The 18,877-nt window shown below is 55.0% G+C and overlaps 3 protein-coding genes across 5 annotated transcripts in view; 2 read left to right on the top strand and 1 right to left on the bottom strand.

Moving 5' to 3' along the window:
- The window catches only part of LOC126962500 (cadherin-23-like), a 340,014-nt gene extending 339,197 nt beyond the window's left edge, over positions 1 to 817 (top strand). Inside the window, 2 exon segments of the mRNA XM_050803593.1 lie at positions 388 to 789; positions 792 to 817. Coding sequence (XP_050659550.1) covers positions 388 to 789; positions 792 to 817 — 428 coding nt within the window.
- PCBD1 (pterin-4 alpha-carbinolamine dehydratase 1) overlaps positions 1 to 18,877 on the bottom strand; it is a 1,172,580-nt gene that overhangs the window by 873,027 nt on the left and 280,676 nt on the right. The gene's annotated exons all lie outside the window — the stretch shown is intronic.
- Positions 6,934 to 18,877, top strand: part of LOC126962499 (cadherin-23) — a 75,570-nt gene continuing 63,626 nt past the window's right edge. Inside the window, exons 1-4 of one of the 2 annotated variants that reach the window (XM_050803590.1) lie at positions 6,934 to 7,095; positions 8,092 to 8,220; positions 9,254 to 9,382; positions 10,124 to 10,351. In XM_050803590.1, coding sequence (XP_050659547.1) covers positions 10,226 to 10,351 — 126 coding nt within the window. In that variant the 5' untranslated portion in view covers positions 6,934 to 7,095; positions 8,092 to 8,220; positions 9,254 to 9,382; positions 10,124 to 10,225. Of the gene's footprint in view, positions 7,096 to 8,091; positions 8,221 to 9,253; positions 9,383 to 10,123; positions 10,352 to 18,877 lie in introns of those variants that run through there. The other variant, XM_050803591.1, reaches the window with a different exon arrangement.

The following is an 18,877-nucleotide window of genomic DNA, read 5'->3' as shown; positions in this document are numbered from 1 at the left end:
TTGGCCACCTGTGAGGATGCTTTCTAGATCAAAGCCTCCACGACAAGAGATCCTTCATTTCCCCAACCCTTGTATGTCCAGATATCAAAGGAAGGTACATGAGCTTGAATTCTGAGGCTCCAGGAGCAGACCCAACTCCCTCTGTCATATATCTAGTGCCAAGGCCAAGCCCCAGAGGAAGGCTCAACAGAGCATGCTGGATCTTGCCATCCACATTGACCTTAACCCATCCTCTGCCTCATCTCTGGGGATGATCCCTCCCACAGAGGTGGGGCAGCCCATGCTGGGTGAGCCACCCAGAGGGTATGGGTGTGGCAGCTTGAGAAGCCACAGCACAGCCCCACTCAGTTCTATCTGGGACTGCACAGTCTCTGTGTCCTCCTGCAGGGGACGGTGGCCTGGTGAACTACCGCATCCTGTCGGGCGCAGAGGGGAAGTTTGAGATTGACGAGAGCACAGGGCTTATCATCACTGTGGATTACCTGGACTACGAGACCAAGACCAGCTACATGATGAACGTGTCGGCCACTGACCAGGCCCCGCCCTTCAACCGGGGCTTCTGCAGTGTCTACATCACTCTGCTCAACGAGCTGGATGAGGCCGTGCAGTTCTCCAACGCCTCGTACGAGGTTGCCATCCTGGAGAATCTTGCACTGGGTACCGAGATTGTGCGGGTCCAAGCCTACTCCATCGACAACCTCAACCAGATCATGTACCGCTTCGACGCCTACACCAGCACCCAGGCCAAAGCCCTCTTCAAGATAGATGCCATCACGGTGAGGGGCTGGGGCAGGGAGCACCATTTCTTCCAATCTAACCAACATCGGTTGAGCTGCTTCTATGTGAACCGCACTCTCCTCTTTGTCATAAAGTGTCCTTGAGATGGCCAAGTGTGGTGTCATGTACTTGTAGTCCCAGCTGCTTGAGAGGCTGGGCAGGAAGACTGCTTGAGCCCAGGAGATTGGAGGCTGCAGTGAGCTGCGTTTGCACCACTGCACTCCAACCTGGGCAATAGAGTGAGACCTTGTCTCTCAAAAAGAAACAAAAAAAAGTCCCTGAAATAAATATCCCTGTAACACACCCATTTTCGTATGTAGGGGTAAGATAAAGTTTATACCTATGCAGGCTGGTATCCTTCTTGTTACTAGACAAGGAAAGTCTATAGTAGGAAAAACCAACTGTTTTTCCTTCTGGTTTCACACCCATCACAGATCCCTTCGCCTCTGGTCGTCGAAGTGTGTGTGGGGTTTTCCCCATACCAGCAACCAATTATCTAACTCTCTGGACACCAGCTAGGAATCCTATAGTTTGATTTAATTCTGAACATTTCTACCTGGAGTTAGCATCAGATCCCACAGGCTCACAGCTCAGTCCCTCCCACACACCAAGCAATTACCCAGCAGACACCATAGTGTCAGATCCCACAGGTTGAGGGCTCAGTCTCACAAAACTGCCTCCGCTTCAGCTGCCAATCACAACCTCTAGGTTGTTTGACCCATGCTTCTGACCAACCGGCTAAATCAGAGTTCCCACAACCCCCTCCACAAGTTCCATGAATTCGCTAGAGCAGCTTGCAGAACTCAGGGAAACACTTTAATCACTATTACCAAGGTATTTCGAAGGATATTCTAAAGGATATCAACAAACAGCCGAATGAAGAGACACACAGAGCGAGGCATGGGAGAAGGGGCTCAGAGCTTCAGTGCCCTCCCCGGGCATGCCACCCTCCAGGCACCCCTACATGTTCAGCAGACTGCAAGCTCTCTGAACACTGTAGTTCAGGGATGTCTATGGAGGCTTCATCACATAGGTACGATCAATTATTAACTGAATCTCCAACCCCTCTCCCCTGTCTGGAAAATAAGGGGTGTGGAGGCAGGGCTAAACATTTCAAGCTGCTCATCCTGGCTTGGTCTTTCTGGTGATCAGCCCCAACCCAGGAGCCCACCAAGAGTTGCCTCATTAGAACAAAAGACTTCTGTCACCTAGGAAACTCCAGGGGATTAAGAGCTGTGTGCCAGGAACCGGGGACAGAGACCAAATGCATATTTCTTATATCACAATGTCACAGAAAGCTCTACAAGTCTTATTTCCCTTTTCACCTTGGCTGTTAGGAAGCTCAGATACAAATGTTGGGCTTCATTACAATAACTATTCTTAGCTAGTTGTCTGGTGCACCAGTCTCTTATCTACTGCCAGGCTCTTACTCCTCCATCTTTGCTTCAGTGTATCTTTTATCAGAATTCCTTCTTTGAAAGTAGGCAAGGTGTGAATCACTACAACGTGACAGGCCTTGTCCTAGAGGATATTGGGAACACAAATGGACACAAAGATGAACAAGAGCCTTCTCAGCCCTCAAAGAGTTCTCAGGCTAGAAGTGGAAATGAAAATAATCCAGGATGCAAATCAGAGAGAGCACCAAAGGAAGATGTGCAGAGAACTACAACAGAGGGGTAGTGGAGCCCCTCAGGGCCCAGCAGTCATACCTGGCTGGGGAAGCAGGAAGGCTTCATGGAAGAGGTGGCTTCCCAGTGGAATGTGAGAGAGAAGAAGGCATTCAACAGACAGAGTGTCGTGGGGAAGTTATGCCGGGCAGAGGAAGTGACATGGAGGTGGGAAAGTGGGCAGAATGACCAAGGTTAACAAGGGTGCGATGTTGTTACTCACCCATCTGACCCCTTCCCTGCAGGGTGTGATCACAGTGCAGGGCCTGGTGGACCGTGAGAAGGGCGATTTCTATACCTTGACAGTGGTGGCAGATGACGGCGGCCCCAAGGTGGACTCCACTGTGGTGAGTGGGACCAGGGCGAGAGCCCCTCAGGTGCAGCCCCTCGCTGGCCATGACACTTCCAAACCCCCATCTTCCCCAGCCACCCAATGTATGGGCCAGGCAGTGGGCGAGGGTCTTGATAGCCTGAGACCTCGCCGTGTCCAGCCATGCCACACCTTCCCAGCAGGCTGGGCTAGGATGAGACCTCAGGCAGGGGGAGGGTGGCACTTCCAGAGACCACTGCCGGGAGTGGGGTCTGGAAGAGCCACAGACTGCTAACCATCTGCATCTTTGCCTTTTCTCTCGCTCCCCTCCTGCTGCTGCCTCTGCCTACAGAAGGTGAGTAGCCTGTGACTGGAGTTTCCCCTGTGCTGTTGGCTGTGGCCAGTGCTGGCCGGGCTCTGCCTGGCCCTGGACCTTCCCACCTCTCCCAGAGAGCAGGCACGTGGACATGCCTGCAGCAGGCTCCCTCCCAGTGCCTCCACTTTCACACCCAAGTTCAGGCTCCTCTGGGGCATGTCCCCTGCCTCCAACTCTGCCCTCTGTGTCTTGCCTAGCTCCGGTAGGGTCTTGGGTCGGGAGAGCACTAGCAAAGGAGTCACTGGAAGACCACTGAGGCCTTGTCCCAGCTCCACTCCTCGCTGCCTGTGTGACACTGGCAAGCTGCTTAAAGTCTCTGTGCTTCCCTTCCTCGAGTCCAAAATGAAGGTCATGCTGGCATCCCTGCCATCCTCAGAGGATGTAATGGAAGCAGCAAGAGACTGCAGGCAGAAAGCCCTTTGTAAGCCAGTCCTGGAGGCAGGTGTGACTGCAGTGAGGCTCTGTCCTGATGCCTCAGCTGCTGCATCCATCAAGGGGACCCCCTCCCTCTCTTGGGGGTTGGTGCAAGCGTGTGGGGTGGGATGCACATTGCAGGGCCTGGGTGTGCTTAGGAAGGGGAGCCATGGGCACAGGTCTGTTGCTGCCCTTAGGACAGCCTCTAAGTAAAGGCACAGAAGACTACGTGCTGGGGCCCCTGGGGGAGGGGAGCCCGCTGAGGTCAGAGGAGCCAGACAACATTCCTAGAAGAGACGGCCCAGCCTGAAGGGAGAGGCAGGCAGGGGAGCTCACGCCGGGGTTGCAATGGGAGTGGGTCCAGGACCAGCTACCTGAGAGAGGTCCATGGGATGGCATCCTGTGGTGATCCCAGAACACTTAGCCATCTATCTGGCCTGGACACTGGCCAGTCAGGTCAGCTACCATCTGGAGACCACCTGGGGCATCAGGCTCATCATCAGCCTTGGTTATAGCCACGTTGCCATGCCCTGCTGAGTCCCTGTCACATTAACCTAAAAAAGCTAGAAGCCAACTCAGTGTCCAAGCAAAGAGCTGAACACAATTTCTTGGGGTCCTTGGCCCCAAGGCTCCCTGGAGGTGCCCAGTTCTAGCGGCCCTGGTTGTGGCTGGGCCATACCTAAAGGCCTCCTCCATCCGTGGGGCCAGCCTGGGGGTGAGTGAGGCTGTGATGGGCAAGGAGCCCCCACAGCTCCCCTCAGCTGTGGTCCCCAAGGGCAGCCGGTGAGCCAAGTGCTTGGGCAGTGAGTGCTGGGCCACCCGCATCCTGCCACTCTCAGCCAAGGGGCAGACACTCAGGGGTAAATTGGGACCCTCTTACTGAGCCTCACCCTCTTTATTCATACAATGGGCCCACCTGGCCCTCACACTGCAGGTGTTGCAAGAAGGCTGGGAGGAGAGGCCAGTGGGAGCCCAAGGGTGGCAGGGATGGCGAGAAGGCCCCCCTGCATGGACCGCCAGTCACTTCCTCAGCACGGCCAGTGAGGGCTTTGGAGCACACAATCCTACCTGTGCCCCCGTATTTCCACAGCGCTTTGCCCTCTTCCAGGTGGCAGGGCCCACCCGCTTTTGCTCTGCCCTGGCTTCTTCTGAGAGGCTTCCAGGGCCTGCTGCCCCAGATCCACCAGCCACGGTAGCCCCAAACACTGTTTGAGGTGCTAGGGTGGAGGCAGAGGAAGGGGCCCTTTAAAGGTGGAAACACTTCCTCTGCTAGGCCGGAACCCAAACCACAGCTCACCTCCACCTGGCTCCTCCCCGTCCCCAGCAGCCCTGGCCAGCCCTAGAAGGAGTGGTCAGGCAGACCAGAAGGGGCAAACTGGGTAGAGCACGGCTCTGCTATAAGAGCTTTTGAGTAAGCTCAGACCTTCAGCGCGTATGGGAGGGCAATGTGGACTGTGAGGCCCTGGGTGAAGACACAGACACCCATCTCATTCCCATAGGCCTGGGAACCTGTCCTCCTTCCTCACCCACTGAGACCGACCCCCTTCCACTGGGAAGTCCAGCAGCCTCCTCACCCCTGCATTGCAGCCTCACTGTGATCAGAGCAGTAGTCACTGTGGGAACACCTGCTGTGTGCCAGGCACTAGGCTGGGTTCAGGCCACAGCAAGAAACCAAAATTAGACACACCCCCTGCCTTCCTAAGCGTACGATACAGTGAGGGAACGACATTGATCAAATGATCACAGCAGTAAATGCATGCCCTGAGAGAAAGCCTACAGTAAGGTGTCAGGGAACTAGAAGAGGGCTTCCCTGAGGAAGGGGCTCAAGCTGAGAGCGTCAGAATGCATGAGAGTTAATCCAGCCTAAAAAGGAAGAGCATTTCGGGCAGAGGGAGCAGCAAGCACAAAGGCCCTGTGGTGTGAGGAACCACGGTGAGTCTAAATGAGGCCTTAGCTAGAGTGAGGGTGTTTGGGAGGGATCCAATCACAAGGACCCTTGTCTGTTTTCACCCTGAGACCAGTGTGATAAGTATTGTTTTTCCCATTTCAAATGTGCGAAATGGGGCTCAGGGACCTCAGGGAACTCCATAGCAAAATTCATGACAGATGGGTAGAGTCTTGGCAAGAGAAATCATGAATGTCTGCCAGGCAGGAAGAGGGAACAGGGAAGAGTAGGTGCCACCCCTTCACTTTCTGTTTGCTCAGTTATTCCTCCCAACAGGTGTTCTCATTCTGATTTTCAGCTGAGGAAATGGAAAATCAGAGAGCTTGAATAACTTTTTCCAAAATCGCGCAACTCCTAAGTGGTTGGGTTGGCCCAGCTGCGAAGCCTGGGCTCGCTCCCCTATACTTCTGAGAGCTGCCTACAGATAGGGGAGTGTGGCCGGGACTGAGCAGTCAAACCTGTATAGTAGGGAGGATGACATGGAATTTCCTCTGCAGCGTGCACAGGCTCAGCCGGCTCCCCATGAGTGCTGTGCAGAGTCAGCAGGGCCTGGGAGCCCCTGAACCCCATACCCAGGGAAGCAGAGAATGGGGTCTGGCCTGGGGCAGGGCAGTGGGAGAAGGCCTGTCCTGGGATACCTAAAACCTGAGCTCTTCCAGCTTCCCTCACGCCCTTATCAGTGAACCCCTGGGTACCTGTGATTCCAGCCACCTGTGGCCATCCATGGACTGGAGGCCTCACCCGCAACAGGCCTCCACTCTCCTGCCTCTCCACAAGAAGCCCGAGCCACAGACACAAAACAATATGCTCTTGCGTGCCATTTTTTGCATGCCTGGTTTTTATTTGACAGTTGGAAATAACATGCCTTCCCCATCTGCCCTTCTACCCACTGGCACCAAGCCGCCTTGCAGCCCCTCCTACTCCTGGGCCCATTTCCTTCCCTGTAAGCCCGAGGTTGCAAACAAAGGCACCTTCGGGCACTATCTGGCCACCAGATGGGTTTGGACAGCCCATACATAATTTTCTTCTCTAAATTTTATTACTCATCAGCCAATTTCACTTTAAAATCTAGATTCCTTATTTTTCATGAAAAACAGGAAGCTTTGCTCATGCTGGACCAGCATTCCTAGCCTCTGTCTGCTCTAGCCATGGCCTGGCTCTTCAGTTCTCCTGTCCCCACCACCTCTGACAGTCTCCCCACCAGGCCTCTTCCCTTGCCCTCTTGGCCAAGATTTGAGTGTGTCTATCTGCCACCCCACACCAATCAGACTGCTAGGAGCCATGGGCCCAGAGCTTCCTTTGTAAAGTCAGGATAGGCTTCAGTGGGCTCTGAGAGTTTGCTGATGTTCCAGAACTCACTGGGGATCTGGTCCCCACTGGACCCATGGTGGGACCCAGGTGTTTGGAGCCAGGGAGGGGAAGGAGGCTGTAGGTCTCCGACCGCGTTCACCCTCAGGTCTACATCACTGTGCTGGACGAGAATGACAACAGTCCCCGGTTTGACTTCATCTCCGACTCAGCGATCAGCATACCCGAAGACTGCCCCGTGGGCCAGCGAGTGGCTACTGTCAAGGCTCGGGATCCTGATGCTGGCAGCAATGGGCAGGTGGGCCACCGAGTGAAACAGCCGGGATCCACCATGTCAGCAGGGCTCCCACAGCTCCCACAGCTGGAGGGGCCTTCTGAGCCACCCCCATCACCAAGCACCAGGCTCTTCCAGTCTCTGCCCCTGCACTCACCCAGTCGGTGGTCAGGGAGAAGGGACAGAGCTGCCTCAGAGCTGTGCTGGCCGGTGGCCCTGCCTGGGTCACGTGAACATGGAGCCCAAAGGCCAGCCAAGGCTCAGCTCCGCAGTGAAGTTATTTTCTGGGTGACTCCTCCCCACGCAGCCCCAGCTCCCTGAGAGGACATGCTCGTCCTTCCTCCTGCTTCCCGGGCCCAGCCCCATGGCAGGAAGTGCTTGCCATCGCTCCAGATTTGGACACCCCAGAGTGCAGAGAAAGAAGTGATGAAACCCACCCGTGTTCACACAGCTTTCATCTTTTCCGTGCACTGGGCTGTGTGTTTGCAGGTGTTAGCATGGCTTACATAGTCTCAGGGGTCGAGGGATGCTGGCTTTGGAGACAAAAGTGTGTGGGTTCAGATCTCTGGCATTTGCAAGCTGTGTGACCTTGGCTGGTTGTTCCATGTTTCTGAGCCCCGTCTCTGTGAACTGAGAACAGCTGCTTTCTGTCAAGGCTGCTCTAAGAACCAAGTAGAGTCCAGGTAACGCCGCAGCGTGTGCCCGCCTCAGCAGCGTGAGCACAATTCCCTCTACCCTGGGAAGACATCAGTGCCATGGGATTCATGCCCTGCTCTCCCAGGCCAGCATGCTGACATCCCCTAACCCCGGAACCTTCCATGGGTGCTACACTGCCTCCATGGGCCTGCATCCCCATTTTGAGGGAGATTAATCACTTCTGCATAAAACACTCTACTCCCAAATGCCCTTGCTGAACAGAAGGCCCAGGTGGGCAGGGGAGGACCAGGGAGTCCCCCTTAGCCCGACCTGGCCACGTCTCCTCCACACCTGCTCACCCCTCACCCTCTCTTCTCCCCACAGGTAGTCTTCTCCCTGGCCTCTGGCAACATCGCGGGCGCCTTTGAGATCGTCACCACCAATGACTCCATTGGCGAAGTGTTTGTGGCCAGGCCCCTGGACAGAGAGGAGCTGGACCACTACATCCTCAAGGTGGGGCCTGGCCTCCCTTGGGCCGAGAGACCACTGGCTAAGTGCCTAGACTGGTCACAACTCTCCATCTAGGAGAGAGCCCGTCCATCAGCACACTCTGGTGGTCAGTGCCCCCGCTGTCACCAAGTAACATGGGGCCAGCTGGACCCCTCGGGGCCAAGAGCACAGTGAGGCCGATCCAGGATAGGGAAACCTGGGAGGGACCTTAGATGCCCAGGAGGAGGCAGCTGAGGTGTCTTCCCCTGTTGTAAGAGCCAGGAGGATGAGGGAGAGCCTGGTGGAGCTGAGAAGGCCCCAACTCTTCTACAAATACAGTGTGGCCTTGGACAGGTTATTAACTCTGGGCCTCATTTTCCCCACCTGTGCAATGTACAAAAAGATCCCCATCTGGCCTGCCCTATGGAGGGAAGAAACAAGTGCAGGCGTGAGGAGCCACGAAGGCTATCATTATTGCAGAATTGTCGTGGCTGGGATGTTTGCCGAGGGCTTTCTGGGGACCTCAGGGCTGCACTTCTGCAAGGGGCTGAGCTCCTGCAGCACTTACGACTGCATCAGGGCTCCCAGGAACAGGCTCAGCCTATGGTTAGGGCACCAGCTCATTGCTGATAATATTACTTGAGGCTCTTTTCCTGTTTGCCAGAGATCATGGGACAGAGTGCATGGGACAGAGGCCTTTGAAGCTAAAGGCAGGAGCCTTGGGTCAGGTTGCAGGCCCAGGGTCATGGTCAAAGGCTGGCACAGCCCAGAATACAGTCAGAGGTAGGTCAGGAGGTCAAGGCTTAGGTACATGCTAATCAAATTCCAAATGAGGATCCCAAGTCAGACAACGATTGGGCAAGAATCATTTGCAGCATGGGGCAGAAGGTGAAGGCTTTGGGGAGAGCCCAGGGCTGCCAAGCCACCGGGGGGTGCTCAGTGAGTCTCTCTGCCCTCCCAAATGCTTCCCACTAATTGCACAGTCCTTTTGGACTCCATATTCTTGATCCTGCCTGCCACCCTTTAGCCCTGACTCCAGTTGCCCTCCTCCTTGCAGGTTGTGGCTTCTGACCGAGGCACCCCTCCACGGAAGAAGGACCACATCCTGCAGGTGACCATCCTAGATGTCAATGACAACCCTCCAGTCATCGAGAGCCCCTTTGGATACAATGTCAGTGTGAATGAGGTGAGAGCAGCCCCAGGGCCCATATAGCTGGACATCTGGGGAGACGTGGGCATGAGCCAACCATGCAGCACCTGTTTAAATGTCTGCCAGTCCCACTGGTCCCTCAGATCTCACGGATGGGAACTGTGGCTCATTCATAATGATATCCCTGATTTCTAGCCCAGATCCTAGAACACAGTATCTTTTTGGAGTAGAGGAGAAGAGAAAAGAGGAAAAGAAGAAAGTTGCCTTTCACCAGACAGGAAACTGAGGTTTACCCCGGGAGCTTGCCTTTTTAAAACATGTATTTATTATTTAGCCCTAAGACTGAGCCACTCCAATCTGCCCTGGCATTGCTGGGTATCATGCCAGGTTGGACGTTCATGAAGGCAGGATGACACGTGGCCAGAGTCTAGCTCTCAGGCCAGACTCCCTTGCTTCAGCCCACTGATTGGCTGTGTGGACTTGCACACATTCCTTCCCTGCACCTCAGTTTTCTCATCTGTAAATGGGATGATGATACCAGTACCTAACTCGCAGGGCTGGAGAGAGGACCCAGTGAGTTAACGCAGGCCCCAGCATATCGGAGGTGCTCACAGAATGTTTGCTGCCATCAACCTTATTATCTCCATCATGGCTCCGGGGTAGATGCAGCAAAGCTTTCGGCAGGTACAGGGGGAGCCTTTGGGCTACAGGAGCAGGTGCTAGACTGTGCCCCAATGCCTCGAGTCCAAAATGATCGCTCTCCTGCTCTCCTCCCAGAACGTGGGTGGAGGTACTGCTGTGGTCCAGGTGAGAGCCACTGACCGTGACATCGGGATCAACAGTGTCCTGTCCTACTACATCACTGAGGGCAACAAGGACATGACCTTCCGCATGGATCGCGTCAGCGGTGAGATCGCCACACGGCCCGCCCCGCCTGACCGCGAGCGCCAGAGCTTCTACCACCTGGTGGTCACTGTGGAGGACGAGGGCACCCCCACCCTGTCGGTGAGCGAGGGGGGTGGCCAGTGGCCACAGGGAGGAGCACTTGGGCCAGAGCGGCTCCGCCTCCGAGTGAGGGGAACAAGATGGGTGGGAATGGAATTCCACACAGCGGGTGAATCCTTGACAACTCTTTCATCGTGCCTTTAGTCCATCTGCCCAAGATGGCCTCCCCTTATGGAGGCCTATTGCATGCAAAGCTGGGGTGCTAGTTTGCCCTCCTGAGTCTACAGCTACTCAGAAGCTCTGTTTAGTCCTCTTTTCTCTCACAGAGCAGCTCTATGGGGTGGCACAGCTTGAGCCTCTGTATTGGGGCCTGGCCCAGGGAACAAGCTGGTATGAATCTAGCCCCCACTTCACTTGCCCACCTGTGCACTGTGAGGCCACACCAATGTGCATGGTGGTGTGTTACGGAAAGGGTGCCTCTCTGGCCCTCTTCCCCTACGTTGTGTGGTGTGGCATGCTGTCACACATCAGGGTGGGAAGGGACTGGTGTCTGTGGTTCACACTGATGCTCGAATGAATGGGGCCACAGCCCAAGGCAATGTTCAAAGTTTGCCAGGTTAGAGAAGGACTTGTGGGCCTCAGGGGCTGGATGGAGATCTCTAGGAGGTGATGAGCTGTATTGGGAGTGGCTTATAAACTGAGAGTAGGAAATTTGGAGTCAGGAGCACTGTGGCTGGCTGCATGATTTTGAGCAAGTCAGAACCTCTCAGCATATTGCTTTTGTCATCTGCAAAAGGGAGATAATATCTACCTCACAGGTGTTGTTTGGGGAATCAAATTAGCTCATGTCTGTGGAAGCACTTGGTAAACCATGAGGAGGAAGAGGACTGTTATTAGTTCTCTATTGCCATAATAATGCTGCCTTACAAACCAAACAAAGCAGAGGTGTAAAACAATAACCACATAGTTAGCGCTAATCCCACAGGCTGGCAATCTGGACATGGCTTCACCGGGTAGTTCTTCTGGTCTCAGCTGGGCCCCTGCATTTGTGTGTGGGCAGCTGCCTGTCAACAGGGCGCTATGCTTCTGAGGGTCGGCTGGCTAGCAGCTGGGGTGACAGGGACAACTCATCCTCCAGAAGGCTAGCCCGTGCCTGTTCCTATGGGACTGGAAAGTGTCCAGAAGAGACAGCAGAGGCATGCAAGGCCTCTTGAGTCCCTGGCTTGGAACTGCACAAGGTCACTTCTACCACAGCCTGTTGGCCAAAGCAAGTCACTAGGCCAGCTCAGACTCAAGCTATGGGAAAACAAACTCTACCTTCTGAAGGAATGAGCTACAAAGCCGCACTGCAAAGAGTGTGGTTACAAGGAAGGTAAAGAGTTCAGGGACAGTTTTGTAATCTGTCTCCTGGAAGGACCCTGATTGCAAATGAGGCCTCAGCTCTGTCCCTCTCACAGCAGGTTAGACCTCTCCCCTTTGACAGCAGCATTGTGGGAGACGAGGTCACACCAGGTCTAGGCAGGGCTCTTTATCTGGAGCTTCTCTCGAGATGTTGGTCCAATAACTCCAGGAACTTGGATTGGGCCAATAATCCCAAGAACCCCCACCCCCACCACTACATTCTGAGGAGTCCAGGAAATGGGACTGACTCTGGGCACCCCTGTGGGCATCCTTAGACCCACGGCTACACAGTGTCATCACTAGCTACCTCAGTCATTCACACCCAGTGGGCTAAACAGGGGCACATTTATAGGACACGTGTCACTCACTGGGCAGGGTGGGGCTGGGGCAGAGATGGGTATCATTTACTGTGTTAACGTGGCAGGACCCGGTGTCGACATAACCCTCCCCACTGCACCTGGCTTCAGGGTGGATCGTCTTGGTCATCCCTTCAATAGCATTTGTGAAGTAACAGAAACTGAACTATGGAGCCACAAAGAATCAAAATGCATTTTCCCACAGAGCAAAAATTCTACAGAGAATGTGGATTTCAGGCTCGGTGGTATCAGAGCTCATGTTTCTTGGCCTTTCCCTCATGGTGGCAAGATAGCTACTATAACTCCAGGCACCAAGTCAGCATCCAAGGCAGGAAGATGGCAAAAAGATGGCAAAGGGCTATGGCAGCTACTTCTGCCCTTTTATCAGGAAAGCAACAGGTTTCCCAGAACCACCCTCCAGAGTGCTGCTTGTGTCTCCTTGGCCAGAAGTGGCTCACGTGGGCACCCTAGCTGCAAGGGAGGTTGGAAAAAATGAGGGACAGGATTATTATGGTCAGCATATTACTTGGGGGCCAGATATATCACTGCCCACACAAAAGCAGGCCTCTGTCAGTGAGGAAGAAGTGGAGAATGGATTTGGGGTGGGTATCTGACAGCATTTGCCACACTGCCTTCCCTAATCCTAATGCAGGCCAGCCAACGCACCACCCCTACTCCCCACCCACACTCCAACCCCTACAGTCCTACGGTCTCTCAGGGAGGCCATGGGTGGGATCCAGAACATTCTAAGACCCTGCAGTTTGTAGGCAAAATCAGACTTCCTTTGGGTCCCCAGAATAAATGGGAACTGAAAAAATGGAAAATCACCCTGGCCACAATTAATCACCCAGAATGCATGGTCCACTATCCAAGCAACCCTTTAAAATCTTGGGATTTATCCCCATGGCTAAAAAGAGTTTCCAACTGCTGGCCAAACCCTCTGCAGGGACCCATCCCAGCCCCTCGGGGACCATAAGCATTCCCTCCTCACATGTCAGCCCCTGACATTCTGGCTCTCGTTGAAGCAGGGCTCAGCCCACACCAGCTCCCTGGTGAGAGCATGGGAAGCTGGATGGCATCTGCCCTGCTCATCCTGGTCATCACCAACTCTGCTCCCTGAGGCCCCAGAAAACTCCCTCAGGATGACTAGGACCAGAGACCCTGAGGCCATCCATCTCCAGGGGAATATATATGGGGCTTCCTGGGCTGAACCATGATGCTTTCTTCCAGGCCATAATATAAACAGCAACAGGTACCAACTTGAAAGATTTATAGGAAAACAATTTTAAGTCGAAAAGAATTTATCCCTCTTCAGTTTTTTTCCCCCTGCTTCTCCAAGTTGGGAAAATATTCCTATCATTTGGTTTTTGCAGGGGACACCTCAGTAAAGAATTGCAGTGACCATAGGGACATAGAGAAACTAGCACTAAAGCATATTCATTCATTCACTCATTCATTCAGCCATTATTCCCTGAATGGCCACTATGTGCCAGGCACTGGAGATACAGAAATGAAGAAAATGTGATCTGTGGCCTGAAGAAATGAAGTTGATTAAGGGAGGCAATGAAAACACCAGTGTGCAATGGGGTATTGAGAAGGGCTTGGGGAAGGCTTCCTGGAGGAGGTGACACCTGGGCTGAGTCTTGTTGGTCAGTCTTGGACAGAACAGCCAAGAAAGAAGTACATTCTGGGGTTCAACCTGCACAAAGGCTGAAGAGCAAGCAATAATCAGGGGTGGGTTCTGGGAGCCACAGGTGGTTTAGGCCTGGGGCTGCTTCCAGGGCCAAGGGCAGGACGCTCTATTTCCATATCCTCCCAGGACAGTCTATATGAAGCTTACCACAAGGGCTGCTCCCACTGCCTTCTCAAGAACCCCCACTGCTGCCTCCATGCCTAGCCGAGCCAAGGTGGGGAGAGGGCAGAGCTAGCAAGCAGGGGTCCACAGCCCACAGTGCCCACCACGGTAGCTTGCCTCCAAGGAGCACTGGACCCTTGAAGATTTGTTTCCACTGACCAGACCCTCACCTTTGGGCAGTAAACCCCTCAGGGTTATGAATATCCCCAAGAGCAGGGCCCTTCTCTGCCACTGGGCAGATTTCACCGGATGCATGTGTGAGGAAGGAGCATTGTCCCAGCCCCTCCTAGAGCAACCAGAGACCTGAGCAGCTTGCAGCCAACCACCCTGAGATTCCAGGAATGGCTGCCACAGTCTAATAGGTGAGAGAGCAGCTGCTACCCTGCATAGATCTGTCCAGAGAAACCCAGCAGGCCCACTTGCCATCCTTTTATTCCCACTGCAGTTATCTGCCTGGCTTCAAGATGGCCCTCACTGGCTCAGGATCAACCTTGCTAAAGGACAAGGGCATGAAATATTCATTCATTTGTTCATCCAACACCAAGTATGTGTGAGGCCTGTACTACAGGCCAGGACACCAGAGATACATCAGACACAGGTCTGCCCTCCAGGAGCCTACAATCTGGCGGGGGAAGACACATGTACCGGAGAGCTGACACTGTGATGCGGTAGAGTGCTAGGAGCCTGGAAACCAGGGCAGGTTTTCCGGAGGAGGCATCATTTGCATCCCTGTCTGGAAAGATGAGGCTCCCTAAGCAGGGGGCCTGGTATTCGGCTGCTAAGACCCTCCCCAGAGCCAAGAGAAATTATCTGAGTCCCTCCAGCTCTACTTTTCTCCCTGGGACCCTTGTCCCCCCAGTTTCCTGAGAGCCGGACATTCCTGCAAACAGCTTAGGCCACCTCCACCCAGCCTCAGGTATCACCCGAACTTGGAACAGCTGTGCTGCAAGGGGTATCCAGGCCAGCCCCAGGCCCGCCACACAATGGTGTGCCACTGCCCAGGGGGAGTCATTGTGCAGCCTCATCCCCTGCCTAGCTCCAGGCCATGGGCAGACAGGCCAGGCTTGGGGGAGGGGTCTAAGTGGTTGTCAGGGAGGCCCCTACAAAGGAAGAGCTGGGCTCAGGGAGGAAGCACGGAAGGTAACTGGGAGGTCAGGAGTTAGCCCAGCCTCAGAGGCACTTGGCAGCGGGGTGGAGACGGAGGGCGGGCTTGACTGTGGCCTCCCTCCCACGTGAATTGTAGCCAGCTGATAATACTATTCCAGATAAGAAGCCCTGGCTTCTCAGGCTGGTGAGGACATGCAGAAGTCACCTATCCAGGCAGGACAGAAATCTCCCACGGCCCCCTTCTGGTATGCAAGTCCCCAGCAGCGGCCCCATGACGGTCTATGAGCTGGGGATACTGCTCTTGGCAGCGCACCTCATGTCTTTAGAGCAGAGGCCCCTTCTGTTTATTAGACTTGGACCCTGCTATTGTGAAGCTGCTTCCCCTGGCTTGAGATCAGAAGGTCCCAGCCTGGCCCTCACGTTCTGTGGCACCAAGGAGGCTGGCCTTCCCTGACCCAGCACAAGCACATCCAGACCCCTTGGCCTGGCTTCTTGAGGGATGTTCCGCGGCTGCCCACATGCTCCACATACAACTGGCTAAGTTCCTCCGAGAGACCCTGGGGCTCAGCTGCTGGGCGTCTCTCCCTTCCCCATCCCCTAATGCAAGCAAGAGGGGCGCATGGGCCACTGTGCCTGTCAGGAGTCCTCTAGCTCCACAGTTGGCAGGCAGAAAAGGGGGTGGCAGGAGCCGATGTGGAAGGAGCCTGCCCATCAACAGCAGCATCTTCTGGACCCAGAGAAGGCCCCGGCCAGGGCAGGCAGAGCACAGATAGGAATGTTTCTGGTGTGCAGTACAGTGGAGCCCTGGACCTGTGGGCACAAGTTCATCTCCCAGAGCCCTGGCGTGTACTCTAAGCAAGTCCAAGGTGAAGGCCAAGCCAGGTCCTGGCCCATAACACCACTCCATTCAGTGAGGAGAAAGCAGGAGACCCAGGGTTTAGTCGTAGTCCCACCATTTACTTGTTTTGACAAGACACAGACCTTTCAGAACCTCTATTACCCTATGTGTTAAATGGCAGCAATAAAATCTCCCAGGGTTTTCAGGGAAGGGGGTGGATCAAACAAGTAATAACACATGTGAAAGTGTGTTGGAAAGCACCAAGGATTATAACAGAAAAGGCCAAGAGACAGCATGCATGCTGCCACTTCCCTCTCCTGTGCCCCAGGCGGACACGGCTATCTATCTCGGCACTTTCTCACCAAGCTATATTGATCATTCAGAATCCCTCTCAACACATTCCAGGAAGCAGTACCAATAGATCAGAATTACAAAACAAAAGAAGAAAAAGAAACGCCTGCCCCGAGGCTTGCACAAGATGAGGGCATTATTGCCATTGAGGAGTTCCCACTAGCCCTAGATAAAGCTGTTGGGAGGCAGAGCTGATGGAAAGTCAGAGGGGGCCCCACGCACTGTGAGAGGTTCTGAGAACAGAGCCTGGCGTCTGGGGCAGCCCATCACCCAGAAGCAATGTGTCAGTTATCAGCTTTGCAGCAAGGTCCAAAGCCCAGGCTATTGCTGGACCCTGCTCTCCCAGAACTCACAGGGTAGTTAGGGCAACGTAGCATCCACGGGTGAAGAGAAGCAGCAATGCAAAGCAGGGAATGCCCAGGGAATGGGCCAGGTGGCCTGTGCTATCTGTGGGCTGGGGTCCATGCTCAGCTGGGTTGTGACTGGGCTTCAAGAGGCCTTTGTTCCCAGCATCCTGGTTAGCAACCCCAGTTCCTCTTTTGTGCATTGCAGCTCCCTGAGCAAACGTTAACCCAGCCCCCAGCACAGTCAGGCCAGCCTTGGGGAAGGCCTCATTCTTGAGGTAGGACCCCAGGGGCCAAGTTGGTGCAGGGTGGTGACGGGACCCTTGCAACCCCCCATCCCACCACAAACTCCCAAGTCCACCCCGCGAGGAGCACCCCCTGAAGAAGGCCATGTTATCAGCCCCTCGGCCCAGGCCCTGGGCATGTAGTGGGAGCTCTGGTCAGGCAGGAGTCTTTTGAAAAGCAGGTCCCGGGGTTCCTGCACGTCCACCCCAGCGCCCAGCGCCCATCGCCACGGACTCCCCCAGGCAGGGCCAGCCTGCCCACCAAAAGTCACCAGTGGCCTCCATGGTGTGTTTTTAGGGAGTGCTGAGCTACGTCAGTAAAACCCTCCGAATGGTGCTTTCAATTCCATTCCCTCAGCCTCTCCCTGGGAGGGAATAAAGGCAGGAAGTCTCTATTAAAATGTGAATGTCGGGATAGGTAAGATGGCCCTTAATTCCTGATTGATCTCCTAACAATGAATTAGTTCTTAAAAGCACGGATTTCCCTCTCAGGGCCTCAGACTGTGCCAGGAATCCAGCGCTCCAGGAGCCTCCTGCCCCAGCCCCACCCTGCCCCAGCCCCTAGTGCTCCTCCTGCCCCTTGGAGGCGCCATGTTCTCCCACCCAGCTCTCCCATGCACCCCAGCCCACAGCCACCAGGGCTGGCATCAGAGGCATGACCATCCCGGGCAACTCAGAGGGCGGCTCCAGCAGTCTGCCCCTCCCCAGCAGCAGCAGGGTGGGCGTCCCTAGTGCGCTGCAGGCAGGGCCTGTGGCCATGGATGAAGATGGAACTGGGAGCTCAGAGTAAATTTCGCTGAAAACAGGAAACCACGAAGCCCAGATGCGTTCAGCTGTAAAAGGGTCCAGAGAAGAGAGGGCAGGGCCGCACGCCGCAGGAAGCTGGGGAGGAAGTGCGGCAGCTGCTCTGCTGCGGGCCGCCTCCCTCTCCACACAGCAGCAGCCAGGCCTGGGGTCTGGCAGCCTAATTCTTAGAAGTTGTCTCTGCCTCGAGGTCAGAAGCTGAGGGCTGGGGCCAGGCCAGCCTCCCCAGAGGGCAGGGCACGCTCTTCCTGAGTTGGGACGTGGGCTGGAATCTGGGCTGTGGGCTTGTCCTCGACTCCAGGGACAGCAGGTGTCCTGTCCCCACTCCTGCCCTGCAGGCCCCCATGAGTTGTGAAAAACACACCCTCTTTCCTTCATTCTTTCTTTTTAAAATCTGCTTTGAGGCAAAGTCTTGCTCCGTCCCCCAGGCTGGAGTGTAGTGGCTTGAACACAGCTCACAGCAGCCTTGAACACCTGGGCTTAAGTGGTCCTCCCACCTCAGCCCTGCAAAGTGCTGGGATGACAGGTGTGTGCCACCGTGCCCAGCCAGCACCCCTTCCTATGGCAGCTGGCATCAAGCATTGTGGTGACCAGAGGGAATAAAAGAAGGGACCCCCCTCCACCCAGGTACAAAGGAGAAGCCGGGCTTTGGGCATTCTGGCCACTTGAGGTGTCAGCCCCACCTCCGGGCCTATGTTTGCCCTCTCCTCAAGGCCCCCAGCCCAGCTCAGACCGAGCAGAGGTGCTCAGTGGACCATTCCTTTGGGCCGAACCGGGGGACTTGGAAGCAGGGCCATGTGTCCAGGTGGGGTTCCTGGCTGTAGCCGCAGGCGCAGGGCTCACTGCTGCCAGGCAGCCTAGAGTTGCTCCCCTTTTCCATCCCCCCTACCCCCCAAGCAATTGGGTGAACATCTGCCTGCCTAGCCCCAAATCCTGGCTTTCGGCACCCAGGCCCCTGCTCAGCAGAGCCAGTGTAGGCTGCTAGGAGACAAATGCCCAGGCTGGACTACGCCCTCCACAGTCCCTGGGGTCCCCATCCTGCTAAACGCTACAGGAGGTCTGCCCAGCCCCACCTCACCTGTCCCCATGCTCAGGTACTGCCTTTCCTGTTTTACCCCCAGAGTGTACAGAGATGCCCCCCACTCTCCTCCCCTGCTTTAAAATCCTCCCATCACAATTCCACAAAGGACTGCCCTTGCCTATGTGTATAAAAACAAATCCAGGGCATGCCCACAAGCAGGAGATG

Source organism: Macaca thibetana, chromosome 9, assembly GCF_024542745.1.
Source record: "Macaca thibetana thibetana isolate TM-01 chromosome 9, ASM2454274v1, whole genome shotgun sequence".
NCBI lineage: Eukaryota > Metazoa > Chordata > Mammalia > Primates > Cercopithecidae > Macaca > Macaca thibetana.
This window is presented reverse-complemented; position numbering and strand designations above follow the sequence as displayed.